At 37.4% G+C, this 22,690-nt stretch overlaps 1 protein-coding gene across 2 annotated transcripts; it reads left to right on the top strand.

The window, feature by feature from the left end:
* Positions 1-591: 591 nt before the first annotated feature.
* Positions 592-17,457, top strand: LOC149811526 (eukaryotic translation initiation factor 3 subunit H-like). Of its 2 annotated transcripts, XM_089993816.1 has the most exons (13): positions 592-773; positions 957-1,036; positions 2,367-2,483; positions 2,601-2,704; positions 9,362-9,428; positions 10,081-10,214; positions 11,317-11,365; positions 11,542-11,613; positions 11,702-11,803; positions 11,898-11,965; positions 13,001-13,153; positions 16,236-16,304; positions 17,000-17,326. In XM_089993816.1, the coding sequence occupies exons 1-12, from the start codon at positions 764-766 to the stop codon at positions 16,291-16,293; spliced, it is 1,014 nt and encodes a 337-aa protein (XP_089849942.1). In that variant the 5' UTR covers positions 592-763; the 3' UTR covers positions 16,294-16,304; positions 17,000-17,326. The 2 variants fall into 2 exon arrangements, with proteins under 2 accessions (XP_089849942.1, XP_089849940.1); XM_089993814.1 differs by lacking the exons at positions 16,236-16,304; positions 17,000-17,326 and adding an exon at positions 17,330-17,457 and having other exon boundaries at positions 594-773.
* Positions 17,458-22,690: the final 5,233 nt, after the last annotated feature.

Below are 22,690 nucleotides of genomic sequence, written 5' to 3'. Positions count from 1 at the left end.
TTCCAAACTAAATACAAGCATGGCCCAATGTTTAACTAAGATCCAAAATTATCGGGTTTGTATAAACTCAGGTTCAAGTTCAACTCCCGACAAAAATAAGCTAAGCTTGAACACCCTCTATTCAGTCCCCACCTAGGGATGCAAATGGGTTGGATGCAGGATGGAGGTTTTGTAATTTTTGACTTTTCCTAACATGACCTGATCCGCTTTCCCATGTATTTAGATGTTTTGGATCCAAACCGTTTGCATCCCTAGATCTGATTTTACTTGCAAACCCTTTAGGATTCGAAACATCCAACCTTGTAAAACCCCAAATAAGATACTGGTTACACGATTGGATCCTGAAAGAGAATCCAACAAAACGGGTATCATCCAACTCTGCACCCGACCTAAGATCCGACCCATTGACACCCCTAAGACTACTAGGTCCAATGACACGGACACGACCAGTGAGCTATTGCAAAACGCGAATTCGAAGATTTTTGTGAGATGTATACGTGTCGTGTGGTGTCATAATGACGGGATACCCTACGTGGCGTGTCATATATATATATATATATATATATATATAGAGAGAGAGAGAGAGAGAGAGAGAGAGAGGGTGGTGGGGGAAGGTCAGAGTCCTAACGCGCAAAGCCTCATTTATTCATTGGTAGAAGATCAGAGAGCTGCCCCAGTCCAAACGGGGAAGAATTTCTCCGCTTCGCCTTGTTGAATCTCTCCGTCCCCCGTTTGGATCCCTCCTCCTTTTTACGTTCAGATCATGGCGAACAGTGAATGCTCTCTCTCTCTCTATGGATTTCGTTCATATGGGTGTTGAGGCCCCAGGGAAATAAGCGATACTTGGTCCCTTATTTTGGGCCGCATCTTTGCTTGTTAATGGTTGTTAGTTCATTGAAGGATGTAGGTCTTTCGATTTTGTGCAAATTTTTTATGTGGGGTGTTGTTGGTCACAGCTATGATGCGGTCTTTCGTCCAAGTAGCGGCTTCGGAGGTGGTTCCTTCGCCGTTGAGAGTGGTTCAGATTGAGGGTTTGGTAATTCCCTTCCGTATTCTCGATTCCCCATCTTAATCTTTTTTTGTTCATCTTAATTTTTTTTCTTTCCGGTGATTCATTTTTTGTCTCAGTAGTTGTAGTGTTGATGGGTTCGAATCCGTTCCTTATTGGGAACATGGTATTAGGGTTTGAGTTCTCATGACTATTTTGGAGCAGAATTAGGTTAACCAAGAGTTACAGGAAACTTCTTGGATAGGTGGAAAGCTCGCTTATCGGAACTTCTTGGATAGGTGGAAAGCTCGCTTATCGGAAACTTACTTAGAAAAGTCCGATACTCCTAGCTTCAGAAACTTGATGGGAATATAGATTCTCCCAGGCTTCTCCTATGCTTCCTACACGCATGTGCTTTCTCTCATGCTTCCCATGTACTTTCTCTAATTCGGTAACCATCATTTTTAGATTTTCACAAAAAATTAATTCTTACACTAAATAATCATGAAATGATAGTGATCTTTATTTGAGTTTTTATTCATCTTCCATTCGATTCATATTTCACTTCCAGTTTGATTCTTATGTCACTTCCTTTTTTATTCTCATGTCGCTATCAAATCTATTCCTCACTTCTTGCTTCTTATAAATTTTAAAATGACTTGCTTCTTGCTTCCTATGAATTCTAAAATGCCTTACAGTTTCCCGATTCTGCTTCCTAGTCTGGCAACTTTGGTTTACCTAATATGAGTATTTGTTACTTATATTGTTGTTGAACTTTCCTATATTATGTTTTTTTTTGCGTAGGTTTTATTGGTACAATCCTGTAGAGAAATATTAATGTTGCTCCTGTGTAGCAGATGGTATTAGGACGGTATTGCCATGGTAATTTTAGGAAGTTCTAGAACACCTAAAAAACCATCATCATCTCGGTAATTAATGTACGATTGATGCTTGTGTCTGGATGAAGCTCCGGACTCAAAATCTCAACTCCCCGGCTGGGTTAACGTTTTGACTTCAAGGCCACATGCAAAGAAACGGGTTTAATACTTAAATGTGGTTCAATAGGTTCAAACTGAGTCTGTCTTCGGAATTTAAGGCCTCCAATTATTCTTTATGTGTCTGCCCTTACTATCTGTTTGGATGTAACAAGGCAACTGATTGAGATTTCTGCTTGATTAGATTAGAGCAGTTGTGTACATGATTACATGCTTGTCTGTGTGTGCACACAAAATGTTTTGTGTGTGTGTGTGTGTGTGTGTGTGTGTGTGTGTGTGTGTGTGTGTGTGTGTGTGTGTGTGTGTGTGTGTTGTGCGTGCTATGGCTAATTGCAACAGATTGTATGCCTCTACTTAGAATTTATTTTATTGATGTGATACAGGTTATTTTGAAGATAATTAAGCACTGCAAGGAGTTCATGCCAGCTCTGGTTACAGGGCAACTTCTTGGTTTGGATGTTGGTAGTGTTCTGGAAGTTACCAACTGTTTCCCCTTCCCGGTATGCAGTACTGCTCTGTCGATCTTAAGTCTTAACATGCCAGAGTAGTAGGTTCTCGTTTTAGTTAGGCACTCAGCTTTACATTTGTGCTCCTTTTTGGATCAATGTGTTGCATAGGTTCGGGAAGAAGATGAGGAAATTGAAGCAGATGGGGCTAACTATCAGCTTGATATGATGAGGTGCTTGAGAGAGGTCAATGTTGACAACAACACTGTTGGATGGTATAGATTTTTTTATTGGTGTTAACAGCTTTGATCCAATGAAGATTTTTTTTTGGGCCATCTGCTCAGCTTATGACTAAGAATTTTCTAGTGTTACAACCAAGGTTACCAAAATAGGAAGCAGAAGCGGGAAACAAGACGGGAAGCGGAAGTGAGACATTTTGAAATTTATAGGAAGCGGGAAACGAACTATCAATTTGAAAGCGAAATATAAATAAAAAGCAAAGCAATATGATAACTGAATAGGAATCGAACAAGAAGCAAATAAAACCTAAAATAAAATTGATTATTCTTATAATTCATGATCTTTCAGTAAAAGAGTTAAATTTTTGTTAAAATCTAACAATGATGGTTACCAATTTAGAGAAAGTACATGGGAAGTGAGTGAAAGCGTGAGCAAATACATGAAAAACATGAAAAGAAACGTGAGAAAAGCATATAGGAAATGTATACCATGTTTGTGGAAAGCAGTGTTGTGAAAAACGTAGAGTCTTAGCGAGGTGCTCCACCAAAAACCGAGACGAGGCGTAAATTGTAAGCCTCAAAATTTTTTTGAAAAGTTTACAAAATTATAAAAAATATCTAAAAATACAAATAAATAAAGAAATGCTTTATTGATGAAATAACAACCAATAAGAAATAGAAAATTTCAAATAAGTACTAAAAAATATGAGATTAACATATAAAAGTAACTAAAAACTGATTACATAGCTGGAAAATATATGAGATTAACTAACAAAAGTTAAAATATACTAAGAAACTGATTACATAACTGAAATAACTGGAAAATATATGAGATTAACCTACAAAAGTTAAAATATATGAGATTATTCTAAAAAATATGAGATTAACTTAAAGTAACTAAAAAACTGATTACATAACTGGAAAATATATGAGATTAACCAACAAAAGTTAAAATATACTAAGAAACTGATTACATAAATGAAATAACTGGAAAAATATATGAGATTAACCTACAAAAGTTAAAATATATGAGATTATTCTAAGAAATATGAGATTAACATATAAAAGTAAGTTACTTTTATATGTTACTGTAAGTAACATATAAAATCTGATTACATAACTGGAAAATATATGAGATTAACCAACAAAAGTTAAAATATACTAAGAAACTGATTACATAACTGAAATAACTAGAAAATATATGAGATTAACCTCCAAAATTAAAATATATGAGATTATTCTAAAAAATATGAGATTAACATATAAAAGTAAGTTACTTTTATATGTTACTTTAAGTATCATATAAAAACTAACTGGAAAATATATGAGATTAACCAAAAAAAGTTAAAATATACTAAGAAACTGATTACATAATTGAAATAATTGGAATATATATAAGATTAACCTACAAAAATCTTGTTGATTATGTCTTAGAAATCTTGAAAAACATATATATATATATATATATATATATATATATATATATATATATATATATATATATTTTTTTTTTTTTTTTTGCGCCTCAGGCTTGCGCCTTGAGGCACAGAGGGCCGCGCCTCAAGGCGAGGCATGCCTTTTGCGCCTCAAGACGCGTTTTTGATAACACTGGTGGAAAGCGTGGAAGAAGCCTTGGGGAATCGAGATTCCCATGAAGTTTCGAAAGTGAGGAGTATCGCGCTTTCGAAGTGAGTTTTCGGGAAGCGCGCTTTCCACCTACCTAAGAAGCTTTCGGTAACTCTGGTTTAGATAATAAAATAGTACATGTATTAAATTTAATAAAGAAATATGTAAAAATACAAAATAAAGAAAAAAAAGATATATAAAAGACATAAAAAGTAACAGTAACTGAAAATATCATGATATTCTATGATATTATTGCAATAATATCGCTGTAACTTTTTTTTTTGAAATCTCATGATACAACAACAACAACTACGCCTTCATCCCAAAACAATTGGGGTCAGCGATATGAACCAAAAAAGAAATTCATTTTGGGTCTTCCACATGAATCCTTTTCCTCCAATCATTTCTATCCAATGCCATGTCCTCGGTGAGGTTCAAAGCATTCATATCCTTTCCTATCATCTCCATCCAAGTCTTCCTAGGCCTACCCCGACCTCTTTTAACTAATATATTTTCCCATATTTCCAACCTTCTAACTGGCGCATCATTAGGCCTTCGCCGAATATGTCCAAACCACCGTAAATGATTCTCTCGCATCTTATTTTCAATGGGTGCAACACCTACCTTCTTACGTATCTCCTCGTTCCGAATCTTATCTTTTATTGTATTTCCACACATCCATCTAAGCATCCGCATCTCAGCTACACTCATTTTTTGAATATGATGTCTCTTGGCAGCCCAACATTCCGTACCATATAGTAAAGCGGGTCTAATAGTCGTCCTATAAAACTTTCCCTTCAACCGCAATGGCATTCTACGATCGCACAACATTCCAGCTACACTTTTCCATTTCATCCACCCAACCTTTATCCTATGATTTACATCTCCATCAATTTCTCCATACTTTTGAATAATGGATCCCAAATATTTGAAATAATCATTCACCGGTATTTCTTGCTCACCAAGCTTCACTACACTCCCATCACTACTTCGTTGCTTACTAAACCGACATTCCATATATTCAGTCTTACTCTTACTCAACTTAAAACCTCTAGCTTCCAATGTCTGTCTCCATAATTCTAACTTAGCATTAACCTCAGCTCTAGACTCATCAATCAAAACAATATCATCAGCAAACAACATACACCACGGTACATTTTCTTGAATTGATCTCGTAAGCTCATCCATCACTATCGCAAATAGGAAAGGGCTTAAAGCAGATCCTTGATGTAACCCAACCGTTATCGGAAAATTGGTTGTCACCCCTCCACAAGTGCGGACATTGGTTACTACTCCTTCATACATATCTTTAATTATACTAATGTACTTGAGAGAAACACCTTTCTTCATCATTGTCCACCAGAGAACGTCCCTAGGTACTCTATCGTATGCCTTCTCCAAATCAATAAAAACCATATGCAAATCTTTGTTCCTCTCTCTATTTCTCTCAATAAGTTGTCTAAGAAGATGTATAGCTTCCATAGTTGATCTTCCAGGCATAAAACCAAATTGATTCTCTGATATCATGACAACCTTCCTCAACCTAGACTCAATCACCCTCTCCCAAAGTTTCATAGTATGACTCATGAGTTTTATACCACGATAGTTTGTGCAATCTTGTATATCACCCTTATTCTTATATAGAGGCACCAAAGTACTCTTCCTCCACTCATTAGGCATCTTATTTGTCCACCAAATCTTGTTAAAAAGATTTGTCAATCATTCTAAATCTTTCTCTCCCAAGCATTTCCAAGCCTCGATTGGTATACCATCTAGGCCAACTGCCATTCTTGATTTCATTTTCTTCAAAGCCTCTGCAATTTCTTTCTTTTGAATCTTGTGCATGAAGTCACGATTTATCTCATGAAAAGGAATGGAGAAGTCTCCAAGATCTTGAGCATGATTTTCATTAAATAGCTTATCAAAATAATCTTTTCATCTCTCCTTAATCTCCACATCTTTGACTAAAACCCTTTGTGTTTCATCTTTAATACATCTAACCATACCCAAATCCTTTGATTTCCTATCTCTCATCTTTGCAAGCCTATAAATATCCTTCTCGCCTTCTTTGGTATCCAACTTGTCATAAACCTCCTTATATACCTTAGCCCTCGCGTTTCGAACAACTTTTTTAGCTTCCTTCTTTGCTATCATATACTTCTCCAAATTCTCATTATCACGACTCTTACTTAGATTTTTATAACACTCTCTTTTAACCTTAATAGCTAATTTGACATCCACGTTCCACCATGATGTATCCTTACCTAGTGGTGCACCGCCTTTAGACTCACCCAATACCTCCTTAGCCACTTTTCTCATGCCACCCGCTATCTTATTCCACATTGATTCTGAATCCTCCTCGAGACACCAATCAACTTCCTTAACTACCTGCTCTACAAACATTCCTTGTTTAGCTCCTTTCAGTGCCCACCACTTAATTCTAGGATCTATCCTATGTCTATCCCTTTTGCGACATTGTCTAATTCTAAGATCTAAAATTAAGACTCTATGTTGTGTAGCTACACTCTCTCCTGGTATAACCTTACAATCGATGCAACAACCCCTATCTCTCTTTCTAAGTAGGAAAAAATCTATCTGACTCGCATTAACCCCACTTTTAAATGTTACTAGGTGAGACTCCCTCTTCCTAAACCAAGTGTTTGCTAAGATCATATCATAGGACAAACAAAAATCTCAAATCCTTTCTCCACTTTCATTTTTTTCTCCTTTACCATAGCCTCCATGGATACTCTCAAATCCATCCCTACTAATGCCTACATGTCCATTAAGGTCACCGCCGATGAAAAACTTTTCTCCATAAGATATCCCTTGTACTACTCGATCTAAATCTTCCCAAAATTGATGCTTAATGGAATCATCTAAACCTACTTGAGGTGCATAAACACTAATAATATTAATAATATCCGCACCTAATACTAATTTAATAAGTAAAATTCTATCACCCTTCCTACGGACCTCAACTACATTATCTATAAACTGACGACTCATAACAATCCCTACTCCATTCCTATTCCTATTTATTCCTGTATACCAAATCTTATATCCCCAAGGTTCTATCACTTTTGCTTTCTCACCTACCCATTTGGTCTCTTGAAGACATAAAATATCAATCTTTCTCCTACACATAACATCTACTAACTCTACCAACTTACCAGTTAAAGACCCTATGTTCCAAGTGGCTAACCTAATTTTATGGTCTTGGACTAACTTCTTTACCCCCACCCGTCCAACAAAGTGAGGGAACCCTTGCCTATTTGAAATCTCATGATATTTTTCTTTTAATATGTTTACCATTTGAAAAGAATATATATAGCTGATATCTGTGGCTATGAATATAATATAAGCAAAAGGATCACAAACTCTCATTTTATAGTCAAAAGGGATATAAGGTGTGAGAAGAGCAAGGCGGAAAGATTGAGACAAGAGAGAGAAAATAAGGTAGGTGGCTAATTCTCAACTATTAGCGTCATGACATGAATTGATATAACAGTGCTGAAACCCAAGCAAATAATAATAAAAAATAAAACATAGGTAATCTGTAAAATCCTTAAGTTCATATGGAAAGTGATATATATATCATAGTCACTTGTATCGTTAAAGGTAATTTCTCAGAGAGATTTTCAAAAGTTGCTAAATCTCAGGAGTTTAAAAAATTGAAAAAATATAAATAACAACAAAAAAGCTAAGAAAATAATAAGTTTTGCATTATTTTTTTTTTCAAAAATATAAAGAAACATGTTTTAAAGGTTTTAAAATATAAAAGAAACAAAAAATAGGAAATGCAAACTTAAATAAAAAAAGAGGTTTTCCCAAAAATATCACGATATTATCATGATAATATCACAATATTTTGTCTTCTAGCAATATTTTGAAAATATCGCAAGATATTACCTTTAATATCGACTACCTTAAAATATCGGTATTTCTCACGATATTTTCAAAATATTGCCGATATCGGTGACAGTGATTATATATATATATATATTTATATATATATATATTTATATATATATATATATATATATATATATATATATATATATATATATATATATATATTCAAATGGCTGTTTGGTGCTAGAGGTCATCACCATTCACCATATGGTTAATAGTTGAAAAACAAATCATAGTTTATAAAAATCATGAACACTTTTATTTTTGAAGTGTCTATACACAACAGATGGAGCGTTCAACACTTGACCTGCCGTACCCAACATTTTCAATGGTGTTGGACATTTTGAAGTTTGAAAATAGCTATGGTCAAGCTATGCCAAAAAGTGTTGGTGTTGGAGACAGTTGGATATGAACACATTGGCCCTCTAGGACTGTCTAGGTAATGTAGCTACGACAAACTGACATGCAAATTTTGTATGGTGCAAAGTATTCAACACATAGACTTCATTCTTGTGGCCTAGGTTTGATCTCTAATTTCCCTAAAATATCCAAATACTGATATTAATGTGATGGCAGACTTTTGATTTCTATTTTCCCAATGGTTTTAATAGATCAAAACTTTATGAAGAAAATAGAGAGGCAGTAACACAAATATAGGTGAACGGATGACCAGCCTCAAGGCCCTCAACCCTTCAAAGGCTCGCAAACTCATAAATATTAGAGCTGCATGTTGCAATCTAAGAAGGGTTTCCGAACTACTTGAGATTTGGAGCACAAATTGTCAGTATAATCCTGAATGTCTTGCAATACTGTAATGCTCTGAAGGCTGCTGACAGTTATGTCCTTCACAGGTGCTTCTGAGGTGTTCCTTTCTTAAAGGGTGTTGCTTGATATTTTAGTTCATCCAGTATTTAAATTTGATTGGAGACAGCATCACTACTACTACTGTTATTGTTATTATTTTTTCTGAATGCTGGTGGGAACTATATGTTTGCTTTTCATTTGTGAAAATTTTGCTTCTACTGTTGTTGTTCGTATAGTTGCATGACAATCATCAATCTATTAAATATATTTACTAGTAAAGCTGGTCCTCTCTTTTAATGACATTGGTTTTCAATTGAGTGGTGATTTTGCCTCCTGAACATTCAACAGGTACCAGTCAACCTACATGGGTTCTTACCAGACTGTAGAATTGATTGAGACATTCATGAATTACCAGGTAAATTTGATTCATTCATTACATCTATGGTTGATTTATTTTTCTTCACAAGTATTTCTTTTGTCTCCATTCTTTTTCTGTTAAAGTTTTTAAATTGCTGTTCATCCTTGAGTGTGTGCATTGTTTCTTCCAATGGTAGGTTCATTCTCAATTGCAAGCATGAACTGGTAGTGAGTGAGTGTTATTTCCTCACCCAGTTATGCTAGTTCTCGAGCACATAGGAAGGTTTTTGCAAAAATGCATCTTTACGGTGCAGATTCTCTCCATTTAAATTACTATAGGTCATCGACTTGAATGTTAGAGTCATCATCCTGGTCCAATACAGAAATTCACACTTTGTGTGCTTTCAAGTTCTTGATATCCCCATGATGTAAGTGCAAGTGCAACTTTATGGCCTTTAAGGCTGAGTTTTGGTGCAACACAAGAAGATCAAATCGACCTGCTGTTTCATATGAGACACAATGTGTTTAATTCCTTGTCCTGATACGATATAGAGAAGCCTCATTTGGTCACAAAATACCTTGAAGGGAACCTATGAGACAAATATACTGTTACTTCAACATGTAGGTGGCATGTTCAAATGATAATCTACTCTTGTTCAAGCTATAATCAATTCTCTGAATAGCATGCTTTTTCATCTTTTTATTTACAGGAGAACATAAGAAGATGTGTCTGCATTATTTATGACCCATCAAGATCTAGCCAAGGTGTGCTGGCCCTTAAGGCCTTGAAGCTTAAGGACTCTTTCATGGATCTATACCGCAATAACAATTTTACTGGCGAGAAGTATGTTCATCTCTTTTTCTTTTTTCTTTTCTCTGAGCACCATGAAAAAATATTGGCTGCATTTGTTGCTAGCATACCTTTAGTAGAAACCAATTGTTATAAACCCATTTTTTTCCTTTTTGTTTTCTGTGGAACAAGCCCAACAAACATGATCTTGATGTGGTTTGAATCATGTGCTTGTGACATATAATCAGATTTTTATGGGCTTAAAAAATCAACGGCCCACAATGCACTGAAATTTTACAACTCAAAAATCATGATCCAAGGTTTGATCCTTAGCAAACAGACCATGCTGAACACATCCATGTGGTTAGATTGAATAGATAAAGCCTTGACCTATGATTTCTAGGTCAATAGTTCTGTGCCTTCAATAGCACCATCTCTCTCTCTCTCTCTATATATATATGTATATATAATGCTCTTAAGCAGTTTTATGTCCTAATTCCTAAACATCCTAAACCTATGTCACATAGGTGCGGGTGCGGATGCGGTGATGCGGCACTTAAAAAAAACTTGGGTGCGGGGAGTTTATATATATATGTATATATATATATATAATTTTTTTTTAACAGTTTTAAGTTAACACTACGTGTATTTGTGTGCATATATATATATATATAATATAGATAAAAATGAACTTAATTAGGGTGCAGGTGCGACGTGGGTGTGGTGCCCTGTTAGAAGAGTCCGTGTGACATAGTCCTAAACACTTCTGAAGAAAACATAGTTGCAGGTGTTTTTTGCCTAATCCAGACTTCTAGATGTCTTTATCATTGCTTATTTAATAAAGATCATGCTTTCGTTCGAATCAATTTAGCAAGAAAATTTGATTTTATTTCAACAAGTTTTAGTGAATATGTGCCATTGATATCTCTAAATGCATATCTAAACTTGAAAAATGCATGTTTTCTGTTAGGTAAGCTATAGAGAATGCGCCTGTAAGTTCGGATCAAGCAAACACAAAACTTTTCCCTTTGAATCCATTTAGGACAGTTTATGAGAGAAGACTGTTTAGGAACACCCAAAATTCTGCCATTTGATTCTTTGTTTGTTTGCCTATTTGGTTTGTTGCTTTCTCATGGGTGTCATTTCCATTTTATAGGCTAAGGGAGAAGAACTTGACCTGGGTGGATATATTTGAAGAAATACCTGTATGTGTGCAATCCCTCACACGTTATCTTTTGTAATACTGTTGACAGTGGCTGTACTGTCTATGCTAATGCCCATTCTTAGAAAACAATGTTATTTGGTTTCTCAGAACATGATGTAAGCCTGGAAGCTCTTTTACCTTCTTACACATACATATCAATTCTGTACTGCTATACAGGTCAAGGTTTCAAATTCAGCACTCATAAGCGCTTTCATGTCAGAGCTAGAATCTGATGCACCTGTCACTCAGGTCTTAAACTTGTTCTGTTTCTGGAATGTCTTCTTTCCTTTTCCTGCTCCTGTGTTGATTGAACTTGATCGTTTGTGTTTGTTGACAGTGCGATTATGATCGTCTTTCTTTGTCTACAAGTCCATTTATGGAGAGGAACTTGGAATTTTTAATTGAATGTATGGATGATCTGTCCATGGAACAGCAGAAAGTAAGAAGTTAGAATTTTTGTTTGCTTTCTTTTCAGGTGGCTGAAAAAATGGAAATGTGCATAATTCCATTCCTTTTGTTTTTTTTTGCTTTAGTTCCAATTTTATTATCGCAACCTTTCACGCCAGCAATCCCAGCAGCAGTCATGGCTACAGAAAAGAAGGTAAACCCAGAGTCTGTTCATGAGGTGGTTTCAATGTATCAGTTAATATAAAGGCTATCTGTGCTTGCTCTTCATTCTTTGGTACTAATGTGTTATATTCTACTTTGTTCTTGTGTGTTAACTCTGCACAGTGTATAGTTTATAACTCAATCGTTTAGGAAGGTAGTGGTGAACTACTAATGGCATAAACTGCCTGTATGTTCCTGTTGCTTCCATAATGCTTGTTCATCCAATCTGGGACTGAGCTGTCTTTTCTTGGTTGAAATAGATCTTGGTCTTAAAGTTGAGTTGGCTTGCCTCAACTTGAAAGTAGTTCATCGTCTGCCCTTTTTTAATGAATATGTTATCTGCACATGCTTATGATCTGGTTGAATAGTTATGTTTGTCTTGAACATTGGCTGCAAGTATTTGGAATATATACGTGTGTGTATGCATGCATGTGTACATGTGTGTGCGTGCATGCATTCATGCGTGGATCCATGTGTGTGAAAAGCATGGCGTTCACCTGTTGAGCCTCAATCAAGGCAAGGGATCCTTCAAGGTGCTAGCCTGCTTGAGGATATGTGAGCATAGTCACAACTAGGTTGCATCTCGCCTAGCTTCCTATATGAAAAAGGTCACAGACTGTGGTTTTTAAAGGGCAAATTAGTTTGTCACTGCTTAAAGGTAAGAAGCATAAAAGGTACATTTTATTATGCTTTTATTGTTCTATGAACAAAAAGGACAAACATGTCATAGTTTAATAAATGTGTGTGTCGCAAGTGTTAATCAACAACGACAAACCTGCCCCCCCCCCCCCCCCCCCCCCTACCACCACTTTATGCACATGTACAACATACACTCAAAGGCATGCTACTTAGTGTATCCACATGTCCACCATGTGGATGTCTGACAGAATATGTACATATATCGAGTGGGGTTAGCAAAATCTGTTTGTCAGTATTAGCACATTTTGTAGCTGAATAGCATGATCGTATTATGGATAAGCTCTTATCCTATTTTTTGTTTTGGTATGGTTGTGCTTCACTTATACAGGGCTGAGAACATGGCACGCAAAGCTGCTGGAGAGGAACCATTGCCAGAGGAAGACCCCTCAAACCCCATCTTTAAGCCCCTTCCTGAACCTTCACGGCTTGACAGTTTTCTCATAACGAATCAAATTTCCAACTACTGTAATCAAATTAATGGGTATGTTTAAGACGATGTGCCTGCTTATTCTGGATTATGTTTTGCTCCCTTAATGTTTTCATTCCTTTATCATCTCTTGATTTGCTTCTTTTATGTTATTTATATTCTTATTTTTTTAATTATATAACACGACATTTATAATATTAGAGGGACGATATAAGGTGACAGACTATGGTGTTTATAAATAACTACAGTGGTAATTTGGTGTTAAACTCCTGTTTTTTTTTTTTTAATTTACTGTCATATTTTCAGTTGACTAGTTGAAGAGTTGAAGCCTCTTTTCTGCTGAATGGAAAATTTTAACTTGCCACTCATATTTTGTTTGCTCATGGTTATTTGTCAAAGAAAAAAGGAATATTGGAAGACTGAAATCATTGGAGGCTTGTCATTTATCTAGATAAATAACAATTTTGGATGTTATGCAAACTACGAACCAGAAACAAAGCAAACCACAAAGAAAATAGAGGAGAAGAAGATATGAGATTTACACGGTTCAGCACTCAGGTCTAAGTCCATGGGTGAAGGAGGAGCAAAAAAACTACTAGCAATGTGAGGAATACAATAGCGGAATACAAGAAATTTCAAAGCCCCAATCCCCAATACACCCAAAAACTCTGTCTCAAAGAGAGGTGTCTCTTCATAAAAGAAAGAAACCCTATCTCAAAACTATGAGAAAATCACGAAAATAGGGCGGGTCCATACCTCCACTACCGCCACAAATCTCATTAAAAATTCCCATTATACAGTCTCCAAAATGTTTTTTGGATCAGGTCATGGATCTTGAGTGGTTCCTGAACTCTAGGCGCCTACAACACTGGTTATGTCTATCTTTGTAGTTCGTGCTTTTTAAGTTAACCTACCCAGCTAAGTTATGGAGATCAATCTAAGGCCATGATGCATGGCAGGAGGTTAGTTCTTTTTTTTTTTTTCTCTTTTCCTTTTTCAGGTTCCTATAGATACGATGAAAAATTTGTCTCTGACTTAGTTGTCATAGGCGCTAGGCGGTGAGCCCCTAAAAAGGCCTAGGTGGTACCCCAAATAAAAAAAACAGAAAAAACATAAAGAACATAATAAAAAACATGTATACACCATAAAATCAATCAACAATAAGCAATAGACAAATAATATGTCGTTGAACACTATAAAGCAATTATATTACATAACCTTAACTTGCTCAAACAAATTAAGAACAAATTAACAATTGAATAAAAAAACAATACAACTAACAATGTGAAGAACAATAGACAAAAAATAAAATCATGTATACAAAAAAATTAACAATAATAAACATAATACAAGCAATAGACAAATAATGTCTTCTTCTTCTTCTCAACAATAAACATAATACAAGCAATAGACAAATAATGTCTTCTTCTTCTCAACAATAAACATAATACAAGCAATGGACCAATAACATGTCTTCTCTTTCTTGTTCTTCTTCTTCTCCTCCTCCTTGAAGAAGAAAACAAATGATATATCTTAAAAAAAAATCTTTAAAATTTAGAAAAAAAAGCCTAGGCTCTAAGAAAAAGCCTAGGCGGTCGCAGCCTAGGCAGTAATATAGGGCCCCACTGCCCAAACCTGATTGCCCAGGCGGGGCTGCGACTAGGTCGTCTAGGCGCTGCCTTTGACAACTAAGGTCTCAGATATCCTGAATGCAGTTTTTTTCAGAACCTACATGTTAAGTAGAAAAAAAGAATTTTAAGTCCTTAAAGATATTGGAGATGAAGTCCACTTTTAATAAAAGCCTGGGAAACATGTGGATTTTGCAATCACATTACCCTATAGGTTTATACTCTGTAAGATCATTCACTTGGTAAATATCATTTTTGTCTCTCATATTGTGAGGGGCACTGTTTTATTGTTTACAGGGAATGATAAGACTGTTCACCATATCCTTTTTCCTTTTCTTCTCTGTAGTGTTCATACGGTTCTTTATGGTGCAGGTAAGTAATTGTTTTAGAGTAAAATTACAAAATGCCTCTCAAGTTATCAGCTATTTACAAAAAACTATCCTACCTTTCTGTCATTAAATTCAATTACCTGCTTTCTTTTAATGCATTTGAAATACCTGCCTAAGGTATGATATTTCTTTTTTGTCCGTCATTGATAAAATAACTCAGCTTTTCCTGTTAAAGCAAAAATATCGAGAGCTGTGTAGATATTTTGTTTGAATAAACAATTGTCAAATGATTTCAGGACTGTCTTTGAAACAAAATTAAAAAGTTGATGGTTAAATGTAATAACCAGAACATTGGATGTTTTCTGCAAAAATCTGATAAGCTGGGATTTGTAATTTACTCACTATTTTATTTTAAGCTCATGTGACTTAAGATATCAGCTTTATCATTGCGAAGTGGTGATTTGAAAATTTTAGTTCTAGTTTGATTGTGTTCACTAAATTGAAATAACAGGCACTAGTAGTTGGTGAAATCAAGGTAAATCTGCTTTAGATGTTGCTGTTAGTGAAATTTTGTTGTTTGGGCACTGGACATTGATAACCTAAAAAATGTATTTGTTGCTTGGAAGTTATATGATTTAGTGTAAATACTTTTGTCATATTCCTACCTTCTGGTGGCTAGCAGGAATTTCTTGTATTTATATGTTCATCTGCCATTATCAATGGACCTGATTAGATGATAACAGTTAGGACTTTTACCATAAGTTACTGATGTACATCTAACCATGAGAAAAACTAACTGAAACTAACAAATCTATTATTGACACCTAAATGAAATAAAAACGTGGTCTAAACCTTCATCTCCTCTTGGAGAAAAAAGTCCTTTGTCATCTCCTCTTGAATAGCCCTTGGATTCAGTCTGATATTCATGCACCACTGTGCAATACTATCAGAAACAGGACCATTTGAGTTATGTTGCCCTGGCATTTTAGGGGAGTTTACTCTGTTGAAATTTCAACTTAAGAGGATTTGACAATGATGCTTCACTGATGGTTGCAGTGGCTGAGCTGCATCTGTTTGGAATTTCATCTGAACTTTTCTTGAAACTGTTATCGCAATCTGCATTAGTGGTTTGGTCTATTTTTATGCGGAGTTAATAATCTCTGCAATTTATATCTACAGGGTTGCTGGACAAAGTTTCAACAGACTCTATCTGATGGACGCATTGCATGAGAAGTGATCTGGATTCTGGTACCTCTTGGTCTTTACTCCATGATTTTACACCATTTTCAATTGTTGGTGCTTGGGCTTCTTGGGATTGGACATAACCATAAGACTAAGAGTATAAGGCTGAATTCACGATGTAGGTCACAGTTATAATATACAACAACAACAACTACGCCTTCATCCCAAAACAATTGGGGTCGGCGATATGAACCAAAAAAGAAAATCATTCTGGGTCTTCCACATGAATCCTTCTCGTCCAATCATTTCTATCCAATGCCATGTCCTCGGTGAGATTCAAAACCTTCATATCCTTTCCTATCATCTCCATCCAAGTCTTCTTAGGCCTACCCCGACCTCTTTTAACTAATATATTTTCCCATTTCTCCATCCTTCTAACTGGAGCATCATTAGGCCTTCGCCGAATATGTCCAAACCATCGTAAACGATTCTCTCTCATCTTATTTTCAATGGATGCAACACCTACCTTCTTACGTATCTCCTGGTTTCGAATCTTATCTTTTATTGTAGGTCACAGTTATAATATAATTTCATTAATTAGTAAAAAATATTTTGGGGTATCAATTTTACCATATTTAACTCCAAAACGAAAATCACATAAGATATGATGTGATGCAAGCAATCAACATGGTGGAATTTTTCATACTTTCATTGGTCGAGCTTTCATGAAATTCAATCTGCAGCTTGGCTTGGCTTTGCAGGTGCAACCACTTTTTTGTGATTACGGCACAATGACAGATTTAGATGACCATTTTTGTGCTTGGTCATGTCGAAATCAAGAGTTAGCCTGGAAGGTTTCTCCATGATGATACTATTACATTCTGTTTTACTGTTTTGTTGTAGTTGTTTTAGATTCTTTTCCAAATTAATTGATCATATGGCTGTTGAAATCTGTTAATTTCAATGATGCTATGCTTTGTAGTACTCTTAGTTTAAAGTCTTGTAGGATATTCAGACATGAGAGTGTTGTGAAGTCTTATCATTTGTTTGAAAATCTTGAAATTTTGCAATGCCATTTGTTAATTGTGTAGATATTTCTTCATAGCTGGTGCTTTGAGTAAAAATCTCTTTGGTAGATTTTATCTTCTCCTTGCCAGCTGCGATATCCGCCAAAGGCACTGGGATCTTCTCACCCATCACATTTTATCCTAATTACTTGGTAAAATTGTGTATCATGTTTTAAAGAATACTTATCGGGACAAATGGGGACACTTTTTTTTTCATTTTCTCTGTTTGGTAGCCTTGCATTGAGATGGGAACACCATTTCCATGTGTTGCCAAAATATGGTTTTGCCAAAAATGTGGTGTTTGTTGATGAAGTTGCCAAAAACATCCTATATGACAGGCATGAGAAATGGAACTGAGCTGCTTGTGGCTTGCTTCAGCATGGCTTGCATGAAGCTTGTTAGGTCTCATAAATTAGACCTATCGAGCAAGCTAAGCTAATAGGAGCTCGTTAAGCATGTACAAAGAGTGCTCAGCTTGGCTTGGCTCCTGTAGGTCCATGAGAACAAGTATGCGGCTTTTATATCCAGCGATTGTGATATTGGCCAGTTGGTCTTGTGTGATTATAAGTGAAAGGTTTTGGGTTTGATTCTTACTCAGTGCTGGTAAACGAGTCCAAACAGGGTGTGTTCAGTCTCAGCTCATTTACCAGTGGATTGAGCTCGTGACTCAGCTTGTGTTCGTGTTTAGTCGAGCCAAACACGCTGTGTTCAGGCTCGACTTGTATAAGCTAATGAGCTGCTCATGGCTCGGTTCTCCAGCTATATGAACGATGAGTTCATGATGAGCTAAACTGAAAGTCACAAGCTGCTCAGTTCGTTTACCAACCCTATTCTCACTTGGCTTGCCATTGACATCAGCTTGAGTCAAGCTCGGTCTCAATCTAGACAAGCCAAACCTTTACAACTTCAGCATGGGTGTTAGCAAATGTCCTAGTCTGTGGCCGTCTGATGATGTGATGGCTATAATTGGGTTTGATCTGTTCTGATCCATGTCCAGAGTCAACCATACAGCTCTTTAAACTTTTGTTTTTTTATTGATAATCCACACGGCCCTTTAATCTAAACCAGATCTGACAGTACTCTATATGGCAGAGAGCTGGATCTAGCTGTTGGTCTAAGCTGCATGTTATTTTATAGAATATACATTCAGATGGTTCAGATTAGCTCTGTATCTCTGAACTAGGGTTTGATATCGGGCCAGCCTGGTTTGGCTGTATATGCCTGAGCCAGACCCAGGCCCACCAAAAGCCCGACCTTACTCATATTGGGTTCTGGCTGGATCCAGTCTTATCAGATTGGGTTTCTGGTGGGTCTGGTTGGGCCTCCTTGCTTGGACCCAGCACGTTGACTAGTTGGGCTAGCTCGAGCTCGAGTATAATGGGCTTCGTGCTGCACAGGGCAGCCAAGCCTGGCCCATCCCAGGTCGGGTCAAGTCTACCCTCAAAACCTGTCCCACCCAGCCAAATAAGACGCCTCATGTTGATTCTGTAAAACTTGTAAGAGCAAGTTATGAGTTGGGTCAATGAATTCAATGAGCCTTCAACTAGACAGATTACAGCCCGTCCCAAGTGGTTAGGGTGGTTTTTGATAAGGTGGTTGGACCATAGTTAGAAGTGGATACGGGAAGCGATGCGTGAATCAGAAGCGAGGAAGAACGTGTTAAATAGCATGAAGCGGGATTCGTTCTGGAACTGTATGAGGAATGAAAAAGTGAACATGAAGAAAATAAGGGGGAAGCAAAAAAATAAATAATAACATTTTTTTAATAGAAGTGAACTTTATTTAGATAAAAATATAAATAATAACATGAAAAATACAAAAAATAAAGGGAAAGCAAGAGGAAAATGAGGGGAGAACAAAAAAGATGCGACAGGGAAGCGGGTGGAAAACACGCTTCACCCAAATGAGAAGAGAGTTTCCCTCGCCCGCTTCCCCTTTTAGGGAGGGGCTTCTGATAACTATGGGTGTAACCCCTCATTTTGCCTAGGATCGGTTTTCCCTTGAATGAGACTGGTGGCTTGCCCAATGGGTGTTTGTTGCGGGCTAGGACACCAACCACTGTTTACTATCTAGGAGGGCCCAATTACGTGACCTCTCTTTCTATGCAGGTTTCTCATCAACAACAACAACAACAACAACAACAACTACGCCTTCATCCCAAAACAATTGGGGTCAGCGATATGAACCAAAAAAAAAATCATTTTGGGTCTTCCACATGAATCCTTTTCCTCCAATCATTTCTATCCAACGCCATGTCCTCGGTGAGGTTCAAAGCATTCATATCCTTTCCTATCATCTCCATCCAAGTCTTCCTAGGCCTACCCCGACCTCTTTTAACTAATATATTTTCCCATTTCTCCAACCTTCTAACTGGAGCATCATTAGGCCTTCGCCGAATATGTCCAAACCACCGTAACGATTCTCTCGCATCTTATTTTCAATGGGTGCAACACCTACCTTCTTACGTATCTCTTCGTTCCGAATCTTATATTTTATTGTATTTCCACACATCCATCTAAGCATCCGCATCTCAGCTACACTCATTTTTTGAATATGATGTCTCTTGGCAGCCCAACATTCCGTACCATATAGTAAAGCGGGTCTAATAGTCGTCCTATAAAACTTTCCCTTCAACCGCAATGGCATTCTACGATCGCACAGCACTCCAGTAGCACTTTTTCATTTCATCCACCCAACCTTTATCCTATGATTTACATCTCCATCAATTTCTCCATACTTTTGAATGATGGATCCCAAATATTTGAAATAATCATTCACCGGTATATCTTGCTCACCAAGCTTCACTACACTCCCATCACTACTTCGTTGCTTACTAAACCGACATTCCATATATTCAGTCTTACTCTTACTCAACTTAAAACCTCTAGCTTCCAATGTCTGTCTCCATAATTCTAACTTAGCATTAACCCCAGCTCTAGACTCATCAATCAAAACAATATCATCAGCAAACAACATACACCACGGTACATTTTCTTGAATTGATCTCGTAAGCTCATCCATCACGTAATTGGTCAGCACTCAGCAAGCAGTTCACCAAGACCAATGGTCTTTGCATAATGAGGCACCAAATTGAGCTCCATAATGTACCTCTGCACCCGCTCACCGTCCATCTTCTGTTGTAAGCCTGTCAGAGTGGGGCGAACAGCAGATGGATGGTGATCAGGTGCAGCGGCACATTGCAATTGTGCAATGTGATTGCACCTGATCTCAATGCGTATTTGGTCGGCACGCTAATGAGTAGCTCTCACAGATTTTTTTAATATTTTCTTGCAATGCATGCATGTACCACTAGGGGTGGCAATCGGGTCGGGTCAGCAGGTTGGTGGGTAAGAATACCTCAACACGAACATGACCTGTTTATTAAACGGGTCAGATGTGGCAAACACGAACATGACCCATTTATTAAACGGCTAACCCCACACGACACGGTAAACCCATTTAATAAACAGGTCGGCACGACACGGCGACCCGTTTATTAAACGGGTCGACCCGATAACCGCACAGGTGCACACCACCACTGGAGAGGAGAGGTCTTGGGCTCTCAGCTGCGGCTGGGTAGGAAGGAGTTAGGTGGGTAACTAAAGTGTAAAGTTAAGAGTTATGGTTTATATATATATATATATATATATATATATATATATATATATATATATATATATATATATATATATATATATATATATATATATATATATATATATATATATAAACAAGTTGCGGGTTGACGGGTTCGTGTAAACGGGTTGACCCGCCCGCCTAACCCGTTTATTAAATGGGTTGGTGGGTTGGCATACCCCTAACATGAACATGACCCATTCAATAAGCGGGTTAGGCAGGTCGACCTGTTTACGACACGAACCCGTTTAAGCCAAACCCTAACCCGGCTAAGAAGCGGGTTGGCGGTTCGGGTCAGATTTTGCCACCCCTATGTACCACAACTCCCTGAACCAATATCTTAGGGGAAACACTATACTCGAAATCTTATTGTCACACATTAGATTTTCACCTCACATGGCTCCTCATTCAATTCTTTAGAAGGAATTGGATCTCCCTCTTGATGGATATTTGGGGTTCTCATACAATATCCATGACCCCTCTTGATTTTTAATTCAATGCACAAATCAACCCGCGATGAGATAGATAATTTCAATGAGATCAATATTCCATATCCTCCTTAAAAAGTTAATAAAAAAAGTAAAAAAAAAAACAGCCCATAATTCACCAAAATTTCATGAGCAACAGGAGTTCTACTTAGGGATGGCAGTGGACCGGGGGAAAGCGGCCCCCGCCCCGCCTCGCCCCGTTTGGACCGGGGATGAAGGGTATGAAACGAGAATGGAGGCGGGGACGAAGGTTAAAATCCATCCCCGTCCGTGGGTGGAGGCGGGGATGGACGTGCACTTTTCCCCGCCCTGCCCCGTCCCCGCCACGATCCCCGCCTCATCCCCGTCCCGACCACTTTTCCCCGCAATATCCCCGCCCCGCCCCGCCTCATCCCCGTTTGAACTGGGGATGGAGGACATGAAACAGGGATGAAGGCGGGGGTGGAGGATAAAATCTTGAGGCGGGGCGGGGGTGGAGACCTTGTCCCCCGTCCCGCCCCGCCCCGCCCCACTGCCATCCCTAGTTCTACTTGAGCAAAGAGAGCTCACACCTACTTTCTGTTACATAGTATGGTACTAACGACTTGACTTGAAAAATGGCTTCAGTATGGTCGGTATACGGAGCACTATCTGGGCATGTTTGTGGGCTAGAACCACATTTATTCACTTAACCAAGCTTGTATGAATGTAGACAGGTTGGTTTTAGTTCGGATCCAGGTACTACTGAATTTTGCCAAATAGGGTGTCAACGGGTTGGGTTTACCCAGTCCTGACCCGTACCAAACCCTATAGGGTTCGGGTATGGTGATAAATAAGAAGACCCGATTAAGACTTGGGTCTGGACTCAAAGGTCCAATTAATAGATGGAGCTGGGTATAATTTGTGAAATTTTATACCAGGTACTACTGAATTAAGACCAACAAATTTTCAATGTAAAAATGATAAAAAATATTATTTTACTGGTTTGGTTCATGTATATGGTTTCTCTTGTGGTGGGTCTGATTAGACCCGGCTCCGGATTCGATACCATACCAAAAATTTGGGGCCAGGTCTGGTTCCACCTGGGTCTGAACCAAACCCGACCCGTTGACACCCCTAAAATAGGGTCTCGATACAAATTTGGAGTCTGATGAAAAAAAAATGACATCAAACTCAGATCTGATTTGCTAATTAGATATATTTTATATGTAATCGTGTTAGATTAACCGTTGGACCAGATTTCATGTGGACTCAAATTCAGATTTAAATTCTAATATGCACA

This window comes from Nuphar pumila, chromosome 17 (genome assembly GCF_984573655.1).
Source record: "Nuphar pumila chromosome 17, dmNupPumi1.hap1.1, whole genome shotgun sequence".
NCBI classification, from domain to species: domain Eukaryota; kingdom Viridiplantae; phylum Streptophyta; class Magnoliopsida; order Nymphaeales; family Nymphaeaceae; genus Nuphar; species Nuphar pumila.
This window is presented reverse-complemented; position numbering and strand designations above follow the sequence as displayed.

Coding starts and splice junctions, on each gene's coding strand:
- LOC149811526 (XM_089993814.1), top strand. Junction 2,484..2,600: donor CCAACTGTTTCCCCTTCCCG/GTATGCAGTACT, acceptor TGTGTTGCATAG/GTTCGGGAAGAAGATGAGGA. Junction 13,154..17,329: donor TACTGTAATCAAATTAATGG/GTATGTTTAAGA, acceptor TTAATTGTGTAG/ATATTTCTTCATAGCTGGTG.